Raw genomic sequence first — 19,147 nt, forward strand, 5'->3', positions numbered from 1 at the left:
ACTCCAAAAATATGTCTGACAACAATAGATAGGTGCAATAAGATGATAATGACAACATTAATAATGCTATGAGTTGAAACTACTGGAAGAGTGAAAAAGATCTGAAATGAGGCTGGTGTGTGGGTCAGAGGGAATTGCCACCCCCCCCCCCCCCCCTCCCTCCCTCACATTCGCGTCAAGAGGTGCAGAAACTACCCTGACCCCACGTGACACAAAACACATATAAAACAATAACATAAAACACAGCTCCCTTCAAAATGCATGAAGTAGAGGTCACTGCAAGTAAAAGGATTTGGACAGCTAGACCCTGCGTTCACCGGTGAGCTGTAAAGAAGGGGCATTCCATTAGGATGTGTGCTAGCTTTGGGGAAGTGTTCCGTTGCAGAGATAAAACCATGAGTCAGATGTAAACAATATGAAACTGGCACTAGACAGAGAACTCTTTCTGTGACAATGGCAGCTGTGATCTCCTTGATGGTATACAGTTATTGGACAGAGAAGCAGCCCATCATTCTCTGTTCTATTTACAATGAATTGCAAGTCTCATCGCTCCTTGTAAATCAGAGCCCAGTATCTCCATTACTAGTGTAAGTTGTGTGGTCACTTAACTGGTCAAGCGATCAGCTAGCTCACATTCCCTGAGTTTCCCATATGACTCGGGATCCAGAGGAAAATGACTGAGCATGCAGTATGGGGAAGACCATAAGGAGTTCAAGGATACTAGACACTGTCAGATAGTGAAGATAACCTCAGTCAATAGATTAGAGATTGCCGAGAGAGTCACTGCATACCAAAAAACATGTTGCAAGTTTCCTTCTTGATGAAACAGGGTGTTCTAGCAATTAGCAACTAGATACTTAAGGGCATGTGGTAAAGAGTGTTGTTCCTGACTTTAGGCATATATAAAAACACGTCCTGCCTTTTCTGCACCTTTAGAACAATCAGTATAAATTTTATTTCAGCTCCTTGATAGTCATAGGGGACTACGAGAAACCTATAATGGAAATCAACAGGGGTAACGGATTTTAGAGCCTTGCAATAAATCTAATTGGACCTATTGTCTGGTTACACACCTGGGAAGAGCACTGGTACATTTGAGAGGAAGGAGGTAAAGACAGGTATGAAGACTTTCCAAATACATTCCAATTTGGAAGCCTGACCTAGGTCATTTGTTATGGGAGGTTGATACTCCACAGAGAGGAACAAAATTTGATAATTTGGTTAGCTTTGATAATTGTCAGATGGTAACTGAATAGCAGCTGGCATTGCTGAAACTGACTTCCACCAGAAGACAGTCAGCAGGTCTCATGTGAAAGACACCAGTAGTTAGCCTCATCCCACAGTGATTAACTGGATCTAACAGTTGAAAAGATGATAGTGCTGTCAAATCATACGTATGGCATACTGTCAAGACACACCAAGATCAGTGCTTTGTAAAAGCCTATGTATGTATGAGGTATAGTTAGGAATGCAGAGAGCATTTAAATTTCCACTTGGAACCTGTTACAGTCTGTTGGATGTGGGATAACTACATCAGTTCACTGCTGAAGGGGTGACCTAATTTGAAATTGTATGACTATCTTGAGGCATTGGTTCCCAACGTAGTGCTTCGGCTCTGGATGGAATATGGTGTGGTGCCAAAAGTGCATGACCCATATTTCAGCAAGAGAAAGTTAGACGCCATGGCAGAGGGCCCAGGAAGAGGCCCTCCACATGGCTCCTTCATGTTGACACTCATCTAAGGCCACAGAATCAGAGTGTACCAAATGTAATAGTAGTCAACATAAAGAGCTATGAGAAAATGTATACCATTCGACATTGAGCCCTAAGGGACACCATCCTCTTGGAACTGTGCACTGATGATAACCCTAAACCATCAAGCTGACAAAATGTTGTGGATAAAAAGCAGTTCAACAATTTGGAAACCTTAGTCTGGACTATAGTCAAGATGTGATATCAGGCAGCATCATACACCTTTTTAGAAGTCTATTCTGAAAATGGATAGCTTCTTAAGAATATTACAAAGTTTTAACAAATAAAGAGATACTTCATGACTTTGATGTGTTTCGTTTTTCTTTTTGCAACCCTGCACTGGCTCTTTATGATGTTTCCAAGAGTCATATTCATATGTTATAATAGACAAGACAGCATCATCCTCCTTTCACTTTGACTACTTTGTTGCCTGTAAACCATACTTTTGAGTTTGTGTATGGCTGGATCTCGAAAATGCCGGTTTTTAAACCTTGGGTCCAATAGAGTTGGTCATTTAATTCAATTTACCTATACTTTTTCTTCAGCTCTTTCAATTAAAAGACCTTGCATTCTTTAGCAATTAGTGAGACTGGGGTGACACTATTAAGTTCTGTTGACAAAACAATTTTTATAGGTACAATTCTGGATATTGTAACATACTTTTCTCCACATGCTTCTCTAGCAACATGTTTCAAAGGCTTTCAAAAATCTTTAAGTTGACTGAGGGTTTCCATCTCTACAGCAGTTGGCATATCAAAGAATATTAAAAAATAATAATTATTAGATTCACACATACCTTTCACTTGTTTTACCAGGCTCAGAGGCACTGCTGACTTTCTGTTGTTTTCTTTCTAGAACAGTTCTGTGAGTTCTGGTGTAAATGAATTCGACATTTTTCCGCAAAACTTCACAGTTTTCATAAACTTTTTGCATTTTGCCATGGTGTCATTCATTGTAGTAATATATGTCCATAATTTAGATTTCAGCAGCAAACACTAACAAAGCACTCCATGATTGTGAACAACAAACAATATAGCTGATTAACAGATGAACAGCCCCGCTGGACGAAGGACAGTGCAGGCAGGTGGAACGCAGTACCACAGACACAAGCAAATAGTCACTCACTACTTGGATATGTTGTGTAGAATCAATTCAATACGAGTACTTTTCGGTCAGTACCCTGAGTAAGTCTTTAAAAGAACTCAGTATTGAAACAAAAGTATTTCCTTGTACTGCAACATTCCTCCATAAAAACCAGACCAGGTAGTCAGTTGTTGACCATCTCTCCGTAACATCACACAGGTAGAAGGAGAAAAGGTCTTGTGATACAAGAAAAGGTCTTGTGATTCAAGAACGCAGCACAATCGATTGGCCACCATCCACTTGAGCAATCTGTGTAGCACTTTCATAAGATAACTGGTCTACAGCTGTCAATGGAAGTTGGGTTTTTGCTTGGCTTAGGAATTGTAATGATGATACTGTCACACCATTCTTAGTCATATATTATTGAAAACCATCAAGATGATCCAGACTCATGTACTGAATCACTAGATTGTTAATCAAGCCAAACTCTGGGGCAGTACCACGGACCAAGTGAAAGCTTCTATGCAATAACTATTTATTAAAAGGCGAGTTACATGTCTCGAGGCTGTTTATAGTAAAACAAAGGCAGGTATTTTCCACCTGCTGTTTACGTGCTTGGAAGGCAGGAAGATAACAAGTAAATTTTCACATCACTGTTAATGTAATGCATAATAAAATGTTCAGCAGAGAACAACAGGTCAGTAGACACACAATTATTGAGATACTAGGATTGGTTATTGGTCATTGGTGCCCTAATAGACCACGCAGTTTGGCCTAGGAGTATGATGTGTGCATTCCCAAAGGGAAATTACAGTGATTCATTTTCCTCCGTTTGATTAAGAAATGAGCCCTTGCACATAAATGCTTATGGCATTGCACCAAGGAGTGGAGTTCATATTGTAGAAAAACTCTATGACAGTCCTAGACGGTCACTTTAATTTCTTCAGACTAGAATGGGACAGACTGCTGGTAGCAAGAGCCCATGGAAATGGGGACGCTGTGTCAGCAGTATGGGTGATCACAGCAGAGACATCTCTGTGGACATTGTCACTGACTCTTGGTGGTGAGGGTGGGGGCTACAAATATGACACAGGAGGTATAGGTCTACCAGTCTGCCCTCTGAAGTGTGCAGCATAGTGACTGAACTGATGGATGGCAAAATAGAAGCCATAGGATCACTAGAAAGGTGATCAGTCACAAAGGTTATTGTGCACAGACCACCAATTAGACTGGCAGAGAAAATTGTGAAGTCAGTGCCGTGGAATGTGTCTCGAGCTGCATTAAAATGAATAGGATTCAAATGTTGACGTCAAAATTAGAAATTAGTTGCTCAAGCAGGAGAGAGAGGGGAGGGGTGAAGATTATAGTTTAATGTTCTGTCAAAAGTGAGGTCATTAGAGACAGAGCGCAAGCTCGGATTACAGAAGGATGGGGAAGGAAATTGGCCTTGCCCTTTTTCAAAGGAACCATCCTTGCATTTGCCTGGAGTGATTTAGGAAAATCACAGAAAACCTAAATCTGGGTGGTCTGATGGGGATTTAAACCGTCGCCCTCCCAAATGCAAGTCCAATGTGCTAGCCACTGCGTTCACGCAGGAGGCCTCTTCAATGTTGCTTGAGGCTCTCCCACAGAGGATTGTATGTATTGGAATCTCTGACCAAGAGGGAGGGTGAACGGAATTGCTGCAACAAGTTTACCATCTGGAATACATTATTTACTTATCACAAGGGAGATAAATATTACTGTGGGTGACTTTAGTAGTTGTCCAAATACACAGAGTTATCATCTTAACATTGCATACATCAGCACTTTGAATATAATGCAAATCATCATATTGACTCTGCTTGATGTCCCCCTCAGGCTTAGAAAATTTTCTATACTACGCACAGTAATGCCCGAGTGCAACGGAACGCTTACCAGCGAACTGTGTTTCTTGTAGGGCCATGTACGTGGGCGTGCTGAAAAGTAATGCCTCCTAATTCTTTATGTTAAAGGTCAAAGCTTTTTTTAAATAAAATAAATGTTATTAACAGTCTACATCCTTATTCTTCATGTCTACACATTTACTTTCCAACATAGTTACCCCATCAATAAAGATATTTCTCCCAATGAGGGACCAGTTAGTTGATATTGCCAATGCAGAATGTTTGACTTTGTTGACAGAGCCACAACCTCAGCCCTGCTTGCATCACTTCATCACTATCAAAGTGAAGTCCTTCTTTAAATTTTGGAAACAGATCAAAATCGGATGGGGCCAAGCAGAGACTGCAATAGAGTACAATTAATGAAAATGAAGACAAGGCATCAGACTGTTCCAGATGTCACAGCACTCATGTATGGTCTGGCATTGTCATGCTGAAGGATAGGTTATTTCCATGTGTGGAAGAGCTCTTCGAATTTGAAACTTGACTAGAGTAAGCTGTTTCTCACACACTGACACATGTTAAACACTGCCATGTAGATGTTACAATTCGAGCCCTCTAGTAGCAGAGGGCTACAAATGTGTAGACATGAAGAATAAAGGCAGAGAATGTTAATAACATTTCTTTTATTAAAAAATCTGTAAGAGTTTTCACGTAAAAAAATTGAAGACATCACTTTTCAGCATGCTCTGTGAAGTAGTATGACAATCTCGCAGTTCTGAGATGTAGCGTTATATTTCTTCCAGTTCCATTAAGTGACCACTCTGTGGGTGTCTTGGGGCGATGAAAGGAGAGGGGAGGGAGGCTGTATGCATTGGGATGAAGGGTGGCCAATCACAATTTGTTACAGGTTGGAGGGGTGGTACATCAAGTGCAAATACACAGTTTCAGAATCAGACTGGGCTTTCCTTTGTAGCTCCTGAAACTTCTGAGTGCAGTGGGAGTTTATCCATTTTCAGGACAGAGGCAGAGGAAGAATGGGTGGAAAACCACAGAGCAAGAGTGCTGCTTCTCTGGCTGAGGGCAGGAGATTGAGATCACCAGTGTTAGTGAAAAGGGAGTCTAACGTGATGTCCGCCTCATCTGAGGGTGAAAGGGCACAGTCATGGTTATCAAAGATCCGATAACACAGATTTTCAACAGTCATTGCAAAACTAGCTACCATTTTGACAACCAATTGTTTGTACTCCTGTATTTTTTACTTATTTTTATTAATTGTGAACATTAGTCAATGAGAGATGTTGATCCTGGCAGCTAATACAGGTCAGATAGAGTATGTAAGAAGTTCAATCACACTGGTGCCTCACGCCCACTCAAGCTGATGGGCTCAATGTGAATTATCCATCCTGGTGTAACCACTCTGACTGGGGTCTCTCTACATGGGCACTGTCCAACCACAGTAACATTCACCTAGCACGATCGATGTTGACCGGAGTTCCAGTGTGCCAAAAAATGATACCAATATACTCCCTCATACGTGGAGAGATCTCAGCTCGCTCACTCACCAGGAGTACATTCCCTGTTATCATGCAACTACAACTGTACAGGTACATGATGAACCCAGCCAACAACTGCATGTTTGCATCTGTTACTGTCCTTCAAAGTAGTCACCAGCGTTGTGTAGAACCCATTGCCAGCGATGTGGAAGGCGTAGTATACCATTAGTAGAGCCTGTGCTGTTGATGGTGCGAATGGAGTGGTGTACTGCCTGTTAAATCTCTGGAACAGTTCTGAAGCGAATGCCACGAAGTGGCTCCTTCATCTTCGGAATCAAATCAAAGTCACAAGGACTTAAGTCCGCAGAGTATGGTGGATGGTACAGTACTTCCCAGTCCCATCGAGCGAACAGAGCAGCCACAGCTTGTGCTGTATGCGCCCGTGCACTGTCATGCAAAATGATGGGTTGGTTGTGCAGAAAGTGTCGCCACTTCTTTCGCAAAGCTGGTCACAGGGGATGCTCCAAAAACTAATAGTAATACTGCACATTAACTGTCTGCCATGGAGGAATATAATGCGTTAGGATGACACCATCACAGTCATACACGAGAATCACCACAACTTTAGACCGCTCCATTCGCACCATCAAAGGAACAGGCTCTGCTAATGGTATACTACGCCTTCCACATAGCTGGCAACGGGTTCTACACAATGCTGGTGACTACTTTGAAGGACAGTAACAGGTGCAAACATTTAACTCTTTTGTATCGGTTGTGAATAAATAGTTGCCACTATTCAAGTTCCAACCCTCATATTTGCAGCTCATTGTCTTCATGTGGCAACTGATTTTTGGAGAAGCCATACAGCACCTAAAAGCTTCACAAAAATAATAATTTGTCTTAGCACACTCATGAAAGTTTTCTTTGTGGTATACCAGATGGTTTGGTATTATTCTGTTGGGAAACTAAATTTGTGTATATACTGATACCATTAAGTAATACTTCCTGTGATTTGACTAGGCCTGTCAGTGTAACAGTCTATTAACCAATTATTAGACATTACATACCAGTCGAGTGGTTAGATTAATAATATGGTTTGCCACTGTTCGGCAGAAATATATATACTTTTTTTCCAATACTCAAATCGTGACAATGCCCCCCTTAGATCTACACTCCTGGAAATGGAAAAAAAGAACACATTGACACCGGTGTGTCAGACCCACCATACTTGCTCCGGACACTGCGAGAGGGCTGTACAAGCAATGATCACACGCACGGCACAGCGGACACACCAGGAACCGCTGTGTTGGCCGTCGAATGGCGCTAGCTGCGCAGCATTTGTGCACCGCCGCCGTCAGTGTCAGCCAGTTTGCTGTGGCATACGGAGCTCCATCGCAGTCTTTAACACTGGTAGCATGCCGCGACAGCGTGGACGTGAACCGTATGTGCAGTTGACGGACTTTGAGCGAGGGCGTATAGTGGGCATGCGGGAGGCCGGGTGGACGTACCGCCGAATTGCTCAACACGTGGGGCGTGAGGTCTCCACAGTACATCGATGTTGTTGCCAGTGGTCGGCGGAAGGTGTACGTGCCCGTCGACCTGGGACCGGACTGCAGCGATGCACGGATGCACGCCAAGACCATAGGATCCTATGCAGTGCCGTAGGGGACCGCACCGCCACTTCCCAGCAAATTAGGGACACTGTTGCTCCTGGGGTATCGGCGAGGACCATTCGCAACCGTCTCCATGAAGCTGGGCTACGGTCCCGCACACCGTTAGGCCGTCTTCCGCTCACGCCCCAACATCGTGCAGCCCGCCTCCAGTGGTGTCGCGACAGGCGTGAATGGAGGGACGAATGGAGACGATGAGACGATGAGAGTCGCTTCTGCCTTGGTGCCAATGATGGTCGTATGTGTGTTTGGCGCCGTGCAGGTGAGCGCCACAATCAGGACTGCATACGACCGAGGCACACAGGGCCAACACCCGGCATCATGGTGTGGGGAGCGACCTCCTACACTGGCCGTACACCACTGGTGAGGGGACACTGAATAGTGCACGGTACATCCAAACCGTCATCGAACCCATCGTTCTACCATTCCTAGACCGGCAAGGGAACTTGCTGTTCCAACAAGACAATGCACGTCCGCATGTATCCCGTGCCACTCAACGTGCTCTAGAAGGTGTAAGTCAACTACGCTGGCCAGCAAGATCTCCGGATCTGTCCCCCATTGAGCATGTTTGGGACTGGATGAAGCGTCGTCTCATGCGGTCTGCACGTCCAGCACGAACGCTGGTCCAACTGAGGTGCCAGGTGGAAATGGCATGGCAAGCCGTTCCACAGGACTACATCCAGCATCTCTACGATCGTCTCCATGGGAGAATAGCAGCCTGCATTGCTGCGAAAGGTGGATATACACTGTACTAGTGCCGACATTGTGCATGCTCTGTTGCCTGTGTCTATGTGCCTGTGGTTCTGTCAGTGTGATCATGTGATGTATCTGACCCCAGGAATGTGTCAATAAAGTTTTCCCTTCCTGGGACAATGAATTCACGGTGATCTTATTTCAATTTCCAGGAGTGTACTTCAGTACAGTTACATGTAATATTGTAAATTTTTCAATTATTCCAACTGTATGTACCACGGATGGCAAGCAAATTTTAAAACTCCAGATTCAGTTACACTTAAAGCAGGAAGATCGTCTCTCTCTCTCTCTCTCTCTCTCTCTCTCTCTCTCTCTCACACACACACACACACACACACACACACACACACACACACACACAGCTAGTAAATATGCCTAAGTGCCACTTATGAATCATCCTTTCACTTTGTTTGTTGCCTCTAGTCTGAAATATCATTTACATAATAAAAATATTATTTCTTCTAGGGGAGCACTAGCAACATGGGCAAAATATTATAGGAAAGTAAAAATAAAGAAAACTGTAAGCTCGGAAACAGCATTCACGAAATAGTCTACCGAGAAATACAACATGTGAACACACAAATACAACAAGGAAGAAAATCCTTTTTTTAAGAGGTGCCTGGGAGAGCAGTGAGCTATGTCACATCCAGGAAGTTAAGTGTGCTAATTCAGCTACTAAGTCATTTCTTCTTGTGAAGCACTTGTGGTACTTCCATGTTGTCAGGTGGTCCACATAAATATTGTAACACAATGACACTCTCAAAACCTCATCATCTTTGAAATCATAGATCACTGTTCATCTGCCTCGCAGTTATCGTTAATAACATCTGCTCTGCTCACTTTCCCCTGAAACATTTGACAATAAGCAACTGAGCCCTTCTGCTCAACATTCTGCTTATTTTTAGTCAATGATAAAGTAGCTAAAATTTATAGAAACATATTTAAACTTCTTCGAAGTAATTTTCTTTTTTCTTCCTACCATTATTCTGTGGCATTACACTGGAAATGCTCTGATGTTCTTACAGTTACCACTGTGTACAGAATCAGAATAGTGCTGAGTACCTCGCATACATATTCCTGTGTTAACACTAGTGGAAAAATGGTTTATTATCAGATGACATAAGCCTCGATGAATTTGTGACAACCATTTATTCTCAAATTCATTCACTACTCTTCTGAATCAATAAGCACAGAATAGATACCCCTCACCCCAGAAACACACGCGTGCGCGCGCGTGTGTTTCTGGGGTGAGGGGTATCTATTCTGTGCTTATACACACACACACACACACACACACACACACACACACACACACACACAGTTTCTCTTCCAGTCACAATTGAGAAGTAGGTTTCTGGCTCAGCAGCAATGTGAGAGCACTGACAAGAAATTTCTTTGGAAAGCCCACTACTATTGTGCACCTAGCTTATAGCTTCAATCTAATACAAATAACTGATGAAAAGCAGTGCTCTGTTGTAGCATTTCTGTGTTGGTGAAAATTCCTCAATCTAACAAAGAACTGCTTGCAAATACATGATTACCTTTTAGAGGAAATGTTTCTAATGGCAAACTGCAGACTACCTATAAAATATCAACCAAATAAATTACTATGCAACAATAGAAAAACTGTGGTTTGGACAGGACCAACTTTTAATACTGATAAGTGAAAGAGGAAACAGATAACATTTGTGGAAGTGTTATTCCTATTTATGCATCAGTTGCAAATCACTCATAACTGGTTGATTCTCTTTCTGAAACATAAGCCATTATCATATTATTTTAGAAACTGTAAACTGAATAGTTAACTGTACAAGCACAAAACAAGATTTTGTATAAAGAACTCTTGAAAATAATTTTTTAAGCCCAAGTGCCTTTATATTTACATGGGAAAGCAACATGTCCCATTGGAGTTTGATTTTATAAGTGACACACTACACGAATTTACGCAATCCTATCATGAATCACACTGTTCTCGATAAAACCTTTTCTCTCTCTTCTATTGGTCCTGTGTGGTAAGGATACCAGACTATGAACACATACCAGAAATGGCTAGACCAGAGGTACTCTTCACCCAAGAATAGTTTGAACCTGTTTTTACTAACACATATTCTTCAATTAAAGACCTCAATATTGTGGACAGATTCAGCTCCTTGCTAAGGCATCAATAACACCAGCTGAACTCACTACAATCTCAGAACTGACACACACAAAAAATTTGGAACAATTTGCTCGAAAAAACAATTCCAATCCTCTATTATGCACACTCTTCATTATTATATATAAATAATTTAACAACCATCTGGTTTATGAGATTCTGGAAGCTACAATGTCATCCCAGCCTTCACAGTTCTCCCTGTTCACTGGATGGTCAAACTTCACTTGTCAACTGTCTGAGCAGATGAACATGCTGTCAAGTTACACTCCTCAAAATTTTATCAGTGTTGTCTTCAGGCTACCTAAAATACTATAGGGTCATATTTTTAAATTATGGTTATTGAAACACAATGACTTGAAACTGGTGTTTATTAGTTTGAAATGTGTAGTAGTTTAGATTACGATTATGTCTAGCTGTTTACTTCATGGACAAGAGGTTTTGACAGTAAGTGGCAAAGGAGCAACAAAAATAAGCAAGTGATCACTTTGATCAGTTCACCATAACTCAAAATTAGTCACAGTTCCGAATTTGCACATGTTCACTGAAATTCAATAACTTCTCACTCTTCCAAATAACTTGCAAAGTTATTATACTAAAGACCTGGCATTCACCAGTGAGTAAAAGTCTAGTTCAATGTTTCAAACACTCAAGGAACATTTCCAAATCTCAACTACACTATAATACAGCAAAAAGGTTTCAAGTCCTAAACTGACACTGCTGTAACATTATACAGACACAATATCAGAAGTAACACCAACCAACTTTTTTCCTGCTTTCACACGAAGAGATCCACAATAACATTTAATGAAATATAGAACAGTACAAAGTCTCATAACTATAGAACACATCAATATACAGTCTCATAGGGGAGGCTGAGGGCCCAGCATGCTGGGCTTATATTGAGCTGTTGTACACACAGCACACCGCTCGCTGTGTCGTCTGCCCAAGTTGACAGGTGACCTTTATAGGTCAGCCATGGAGGCACTTGTATCATGTAATACGATTATGCATGCTCACACTATAGGGTTACAATACTCCTTCCACTTGATGAAAAATTGTCACTTTGGAGATGTCAGTGTCTTCACTGGTAGGTGATGACTGTTGGAGCAGCTGTTGTGCTGTCACAGGAGAATGTGGTCTGAAAGAGCACGGGCACCAACAGGCATGGTGCTTACTCCCCTCTGAGAAGCCATAAGGGATGACTGGTGATGCCGTTGCTGTACCCATGTCCACATCTGGGCAGGCACTCAGCGATGTAGGCAGCAGAGAAGAAGGCAGTGGTGGAAGTGGGGGGTGGGAAGGGGGGGGGGGCAGTGACAGGGACTGTGAAGATGGAGGCAGTCCAGTGCTACCTGCTCTGCCCAGCAGCACCCTGAGTGAAGACAGTGCTGGAGCCAGAGGAAGCGTGGGCCGCAGCACGGGGGCCAGCGTAAAGGGTTGCAGGGCAGAGGACTCTCTGGTGTGCAGTTTGACACTAGTGGACAGAGCTGTGCCCAACACAGAGAAGGCACTCTTGGCCTGATGGACAACGACTGGAATCCACACAGGGTGCCGACCAAATCTGCAGGCCCCGGGCAGCGGAGCCTGTATGGAATCGCTGCGAGGTGGGTACCACCAGGTGGGCAGGCACTGATCAGACAAATTAGCATATTGGGCTGGCAACCATGAAGCAGCTCCGGCAGGCTACAGTTGCCAATTGGAGTGAACGTATATGAACTCGAGAACATATCAAGGTCTTCAGCTGCTCTGCCACTCCAATGGACTGGGGAATCTTTTAGTTATAGTGAGACACAAACGAAGCAGGCGAAGGGCTGCTTTGACCAATAAAGATGTCAAAGGATTGAAAAGAGATACCAAAGGTATGTGATCAATATTGAAATGAAACTTGGAACCTATAGGAAAACATAAAATTTTTTGAGCGTACACCCGATAGAAAGGGCTTCTTTCTCTGTCTGTGAACAGCGGTTCTTGCATCTGATTCAGTTTTGGAAGCATATGCAATAGGGTGTTCAGAAATACTCACATATTTGTATGCGAGAACAGTCTTAGGTCATACTGGGAGATGTCTGTGGCCAAAACAAGATGTTGGCCTAGTTGGAAAGTAACCAAGGTGCCAAGTGTAATTTTGACCTGAATAGAGTAAAATCATGCTCACAGGCGGGTGACCAGTGAAAATCAACATTTTTATTTAAGAGGGCATAGTGGCTGGCCGAACATGGCTGCACCAGAAAAAAAATTTATTGTAATACACAATCTTTCCGAGAAACACTTGCAGCTCTTTGACATTGGTAGGACATGGTAAAGTTGTAATGGAATCGACATGCTGGCATAAACGCTAGTCACCACCATGCAAGACTTCAAAATCAAGGTAGACGACAGACGGATGAAAAAATGGTGATCTGTCTGAGCTACATTTTAAACCAGCAGCCTGTATCACTGAGAGCAAGGCACAATATCATCCAAGTGGTTAATGCACCATGGAATGGAGGCTGTGAGCTGCTCCAAAAATCACTAGAAAATGAAATGGGCACTAGCCACACCAAATGGCAGGCACTGGTATTTATGTAAATCGAAGGCGGTATTCACTACGAGGACTCGTTCGGTAGGCTTCTGAAGATCTATTTTGGAAAAATACTGGTCCCAGAAAACCGTGCTAAGAGTGCATCCAGATGGGACAAGGAATAGGTTACCAACAATAGACTGTGGACTTAACACACACTTTAAGATCACCACAGAGCTGAAGGTTGCCGTCAAGTTTTTTTGACAATTACCAATGGAGTAGATCATTCACTAGAGGATGTAAGGCGGTCTAATTGACTTGCTACCTTAAAGCTACTGGGACTGAATGGGTATGAAAAAAGTGGGAGTGCACTGTCATTCTCATTGCGATATGAGTCCTGAAATCAGTAGAACACCCTAAACCTTCCAAAAACAGGGAGGAATATTCCAAGAGAGTATGTCCAGTTGTTCGTACACAACTTGATCCAATACCAGATGCACTTCACCAGAAACAGAGAATTCAAAAATTCTGAAGGCGACTAACTCAAAGAAGTTTTCATACTGGCATAATCCACTACTAGGAAGGTCAAAGGCCTAACAACTGCTTTATACGCAACGGGAGTAGAAAACTGTCTCAATATGGGTATTTATTGTTTGTTGTAATTCACCAACCAACAAGATACAGGGGATAATACCGGTGACCCAAGATCCACATTGGATTGAGAATCTAACAAAGGCACTGCTACATCTGGGTCCACTTGTTTGCTTATCACACATAACTTCAATGTAGAATTTGTATGTGGCTACAATCATTTGGGAAACACTGTTCACATCCATGTTCATGTCTGGTGAAGGAGGCTGAGAGCCGCACACATAAGCAACAATAGTTGCGCGTTGCCAACGTTCTGGGCACGTGGCTAACTCATGTTGAACAAAACAATACGGGCACAACGGAAGAAGAGCACACAGCTGCTGTTGTGACACTGAATGCTGCTGCTTAGCATGGCACTGCCCAATGCAGCATGGAGGCCACCACTGCATGGCCACATTGTGGTCTTTCTCTCCATGAGCTAAAGATTGGCGGACAAGGAGGAGAGGAAGCAACAGCAGCTACTTCACACCATGCTTATATCTGGTTTCCTTCTGCCATAGATACTTCAAAAGACTACGCGGACTCTAAGAGCAGCATTTTTACATTGTAAAGAACATTCACAATCTTCCCTATCATGAGCCAGTTGTATTATAGCATCACAAACTATCAAATCAGCATATGAGTCCTGGTGGGGCTCAATAACAAACTGGCAACAACAGCTAAGCCTATGAATTTCCACTGCCCAAGCTCTGTACAACTGTTACAACTGCTTTTGACAACAGTAGCACTCAACGCAAGCAGCAACAACATGAACACATTTGCAATGCTAATTAGAGAGCAACTGATACATTTCATCAAAAGACAGACTGGCAGGCTCCTGGAGAGGAGCTAGCTGACACAAAAGGTGATAAACACAGGGAGAAACCCATGACAAAAACAAAGCCTTATATAATTTGGGGTTGGCAGCTCCAAAAGCTTGAGAATGTTGCTGAAGGCATTTTTCATATGCATCAATGTTGCTGGAACCTCACACGTAAATGATACTGCCAAACTGTTTAGTACCACCGAGTGAGTCTGCCTCTGGTCACTGTTATTCAATAGACGGAAGAACTTCTTCCACTGAACTGTTGACTGTATGTCAAAACAGAAACATGAGGAGTAGAATACCGCACTCATCGCCAAATATGCTGTAACATTGTACAGACACAAGAAGTAATGCAAACCAAGTTTTATTCTGCTTCCATGTGAAGAGATCCACAATAACACTGAAGTATAGAGCAGAACAAAGTCTTGTAACTACAGAAAACAGCAACATACAGTCTCTTATGTGAGCATACAATAAGTAAGTAAACATAAGTGAGTTTGAGGGCCCGGCACACAAGACTTATATTGGGCTGTTGTGCACACAGCACAGCACTTGCTACGCTGTCTGTTCAGGTAGGCCGGCCACTGAGCCATTGTAGTGTGCGCTGTTTGACTATGTACCCTCACACTATAAGACTACAACAGGCATATACTTGAAAAACTCAATATGTGCAGCCTTGATATCGCCCAGAAACAGAGTGCAAAAGATATCACACAGGCACACATTGTAAATTGTGATGGTTGGACACTGCACAGCATGGGCATTGTAGTCAGCAGGCTTAATAATTTCACTGTGGTTGGAACTTATCTACGAGGGCAAATCGTAAAGTCTTAGCCCCCCCCCCCTTTTGAGTTCTGGCAACAAGAAGGTTCTTCACCCAGTCACATACCAGATCTGATATTCAGGTGTGTACTTTTCTTTACTAAACAACAACATGAAACTATCTCAAAGGCTATCTAGAAGTTAAATTTAGTCTTAATTTACACTCTCACCCTCTGAAATTCTTGAAAGGGTACACCAGTCTTAGTTTAGTACAACTGCAGTTTGCGCAACGCACACTAGTCCCTGTAAAGAGGCAGCTGAGCCTACAAATTTGTCATTCAACACAGGTGAAAAACAGGTTCCATAATATTATAACAAATCTGCATCAGCAATTTAGATCTGCAGTTTAGTGCATCTGTCCTGTGATGGTCCGTCAAATCTGGAATCAACTGTCTCTTAGAGTCACCTAAAAGAGGAACCAGTTCTGTTGCATATCAGTGCAGGATCTGATTATATAAAGGGTGTCCAGGTCTATATATAAATAATATAAAATGTAATAATTTGAAAAGTAACTGAGATATTTATTGAGATGGTACGTTTCTATATGTATAACAACTCAAAATATTTTTATACACCTAACACACTTCAATATATGTACCATTAGTGGAGCAACAGACATCTAATTTGTATTCCATTACCGTCCAAGTGTTTTGCAGCATTTTCAGGCATAACATTTGTGACATCTCCACGAATGAGATGGCGCAGATCTGGTAGATCATTGACAGATGTCTGGTATACTTGATTCTTGATAAACCCCCATCGAAGAAAAAAAATAAATCAATTGGAGTAATGTCTCGGCTTATAGAAAGCAAAGCAATTGATGGAATACCTCTCCCGATCTAGCAACCTAGGAACTCGTGATCCAAGAAATCCCTCACAATGTTCGCAAAATGGCATGGACACCATCCTGTTGAAAGATCATGTCACAAGGAAGTTGTGGCACAGCATACAGCTCCAACATGTTTGTGTACATTGTTGCATTAACTGTAGGCCCTGCGAAGAAGAATGAGCGTACAACTCTGTCCTTCAACAATCTACATGCACAGTCACTTTTGGAGAGTCACATTTACACTATCACCGTGGGGAGGTTCAGCTTCCACATGTGGCAACTGTGCATTTTCATCACGCTGGAAGTGTGGAATGTAGCTTGGTCCAAGATACAGAAAATGAGGAACACTTCATTTTCATTCATTTTTGTCCGAATACCTTCTATTATGGCCTGTTCTCAAGCTTAATTTTGTGATGAAGCAGCAGTCTACATGCCCGCAGGCACAACCTTTTACTGATGACGTTATGTACTATCAAATGAGTTAACTGTAACTGCCTACATGCTTGGATTGACTTACAAGGAATCTGCTGGAAGGATGTACACATTAATGCAACAGTAGCTTCTGGAATGGTGTGCTTGTCCAATATTAAAAGCAAACTCCCAGTTTCCCAAAGCCACTTGTCCCATATCTTGATTGTTATGTAAATGGGAACATCGTCAGTTGATCGCAGTCCTTACTCAAGCCGAAAACAACATTGTACCAGTGCAACAGACTTTAGCTCTGTGGGACAAAGCACGCAGAACACCTTCTGCTGTGGAGTCCACAGTGCTACTGATGCATGTTTAGATGATCAAAGCAGTTACATGCATGTGCACGCAGTTACAAGTGTCACAAGTAAACACAGAAAACTTTTTGAGTTACCTTACTTGCAGAATCAAACTGCAAAGAAACACCTCAATTACATCTCACGTTTTTACATTTTCTATTACTACATGTTTACCCCAGACATGCTGTATTAGAAATCAAACCTGTGTGCCAGACCACTGTTCTAAACTGGATTCTTACCTTTTGCATGCTGTGTCCTATGAACAGTATTATCCATGCACATTTCGCAGGTCAACGCATAGCTTCAACTTGTCAAGAACTCCTCCCCATCCCTTCCCAATTACGCACAGAATGGTCATAATGCAGTGTTGTTTGCATGTCTGGGAGATTTTATATAACAGCAAGTTTAACTTCTCCACAGTGTCAGGAGTCATAGTTGGAACACAATTTTACAGGAATCTCTCTGCTGCAGTTACTACAGTGACGCAAGTCCCAATCACTTGATGACAATGAAATTCTCTCTCATCACTATGGCACGCATTTAAGTTCACAGTGATAATCTCTTATTCTACCTTGAAGTGTTCTGGCAATTCAATAACTGCTGCATGTGGCTGACAGTAGCAACTGGTCACAATTTTTTGACCACATTTAATCTTCCATTTCACCCTGACTGGCAATCAGAGTCTCTATTTATACACTAAACATAAACTTGACAGCAATAAATAAACAACCTCCACTGGCTTCCATCAAAGTGATCAATAAATTTAAGTAGGAGAGAGTACCAAAAATAGATTGTCTATCATCTCTGCTAATTTTTCATGCTTGACATTAGATATGAAATTGTTGTATAATATTGCTTTAAAAAGAAAAAGGTACTGGTTTTGTTATATCAGTATCTGTTTACCTTATATGCTATAGCAGCATTGTTTACAAGTACATCAAGTCCTCCATATTTTTCTTTTATGTAGTCCCGAAATCTTTGTATGCTTTCTAAGTTATCTATATCAAGCTGATGAAATTTTGGATTTAATCCATTCTGAAACAGAAATTTTGCTTAATTATACACACAATTTTATACAGTGATATGACGGAAAAATAATGCAGTATAATGAAGTAGGTATGGTTATCACACCTTTTTTAATTCTTCAATAGCCTTCAGACCACGTGTCTCATCTCTTGCCGTGAGGTACACAGTGCCATCAAATTTTTCGCATAGACCACGGGCAATTGCAAAACCAATGCCTTTGTTTCCACCAGTAACCTTAACAGAAGTTATATATTAACATTATAACACTTTTGCAAATGAATGTGTTAGAAAAAAGCAAAACAGAATAACAAACACTGTTAGCAAATTAGCAGAAAGGTATAAAGTTGTCAAATACTAGCATGAAAAGAATACAAAAAACGGAATACTTATTTGTTTCTTTTCATCAACATTATGGGAACATTGAAAACAAATTAATCACAGAACAATCAGACTATTGTGGTGGTACATAATAATATATTTACACATAGGAGTGTATCTGCAGTCAGTTAAGTCCACATTAATTGCAGGATGGCTACATCGCAGTTACATGCCTCTCCGTTACCATTTTCTGATGGCACCTAAAGCTGAGTACTAAGTTGCAATCGAATGACAAGTCAAGGACCTACATCATCTTGAAATGACAAACATCTTCAACACATTTATTGTAATTGTAACAGATGAACTGATAAAATAAATGAAAGAAGAAAAATGCCACATATCACACATATTAGGCATACAACTGCATTCGTCACAGCAACAGAGATAGAAGTTTTAAGTCTAAGAAAGCAATTAAAAGTAAAATATTCATCTGTTTTAGATTATGTTATATCACGTCTCATAAAATAATGCAGGGAAGGCCTGCTAAAAAGCTCACACCTGTTCAATGCCACAATAAAGGAATGTGTTTTTCCATATTAATTAAAAGCATGTAAAGCAAAACCAATACTAAAGAAAGGTAACAGAGGTGAATTGGGAA

The 19,147-nt window shown here is 41.7% G+C and overlaps 1 protein-coding gene across 1 annotated transcript in view; it reads right to left on the reverse strand.

Annotated features, from left to right (window-relative positions):
* LOC124795029 (carbonyl reductase [NADPH] 1-like) overlaps window positions 1–19,147 on the reverse strand; it is a 75,721-nt gene that overhangs the window by 39,051 nt on the left and 17,523 nt on the right. The window contains exons 2-3 of the mRNA XM_047258804.1: window positions 18,277–18,405; window positions 18,049–18,180 (exon numbers count right to left, since the gene is read on the reverse strand). Of these exons, the coding sequence (XP_047114760.1) occupies window positions 18,049–18,180; window positions 18,277–18,405 (261 nt within the window). The remainder of the gene's footprint in view (window positions 1–18,048; window positions 18,181–18,276; window positions 18,406–19,147) is intronic.

This window comes from Schistocerca piceifrons, chromosome 1 (genome assembly GCF_021461385.2).
Source record: "Schistocerca piceifrons isolate TAMUIC-IGC-003096 chromosome 1, iqSchPice1.1, whole genome shotgun sequence".
Taxonomy (NCBI): Eukaryota; Metazoa; Arthropoda; class Insecta; order Orthoptera; family Acrididae; genus Schistocerca; species Schistocerca piceifrons.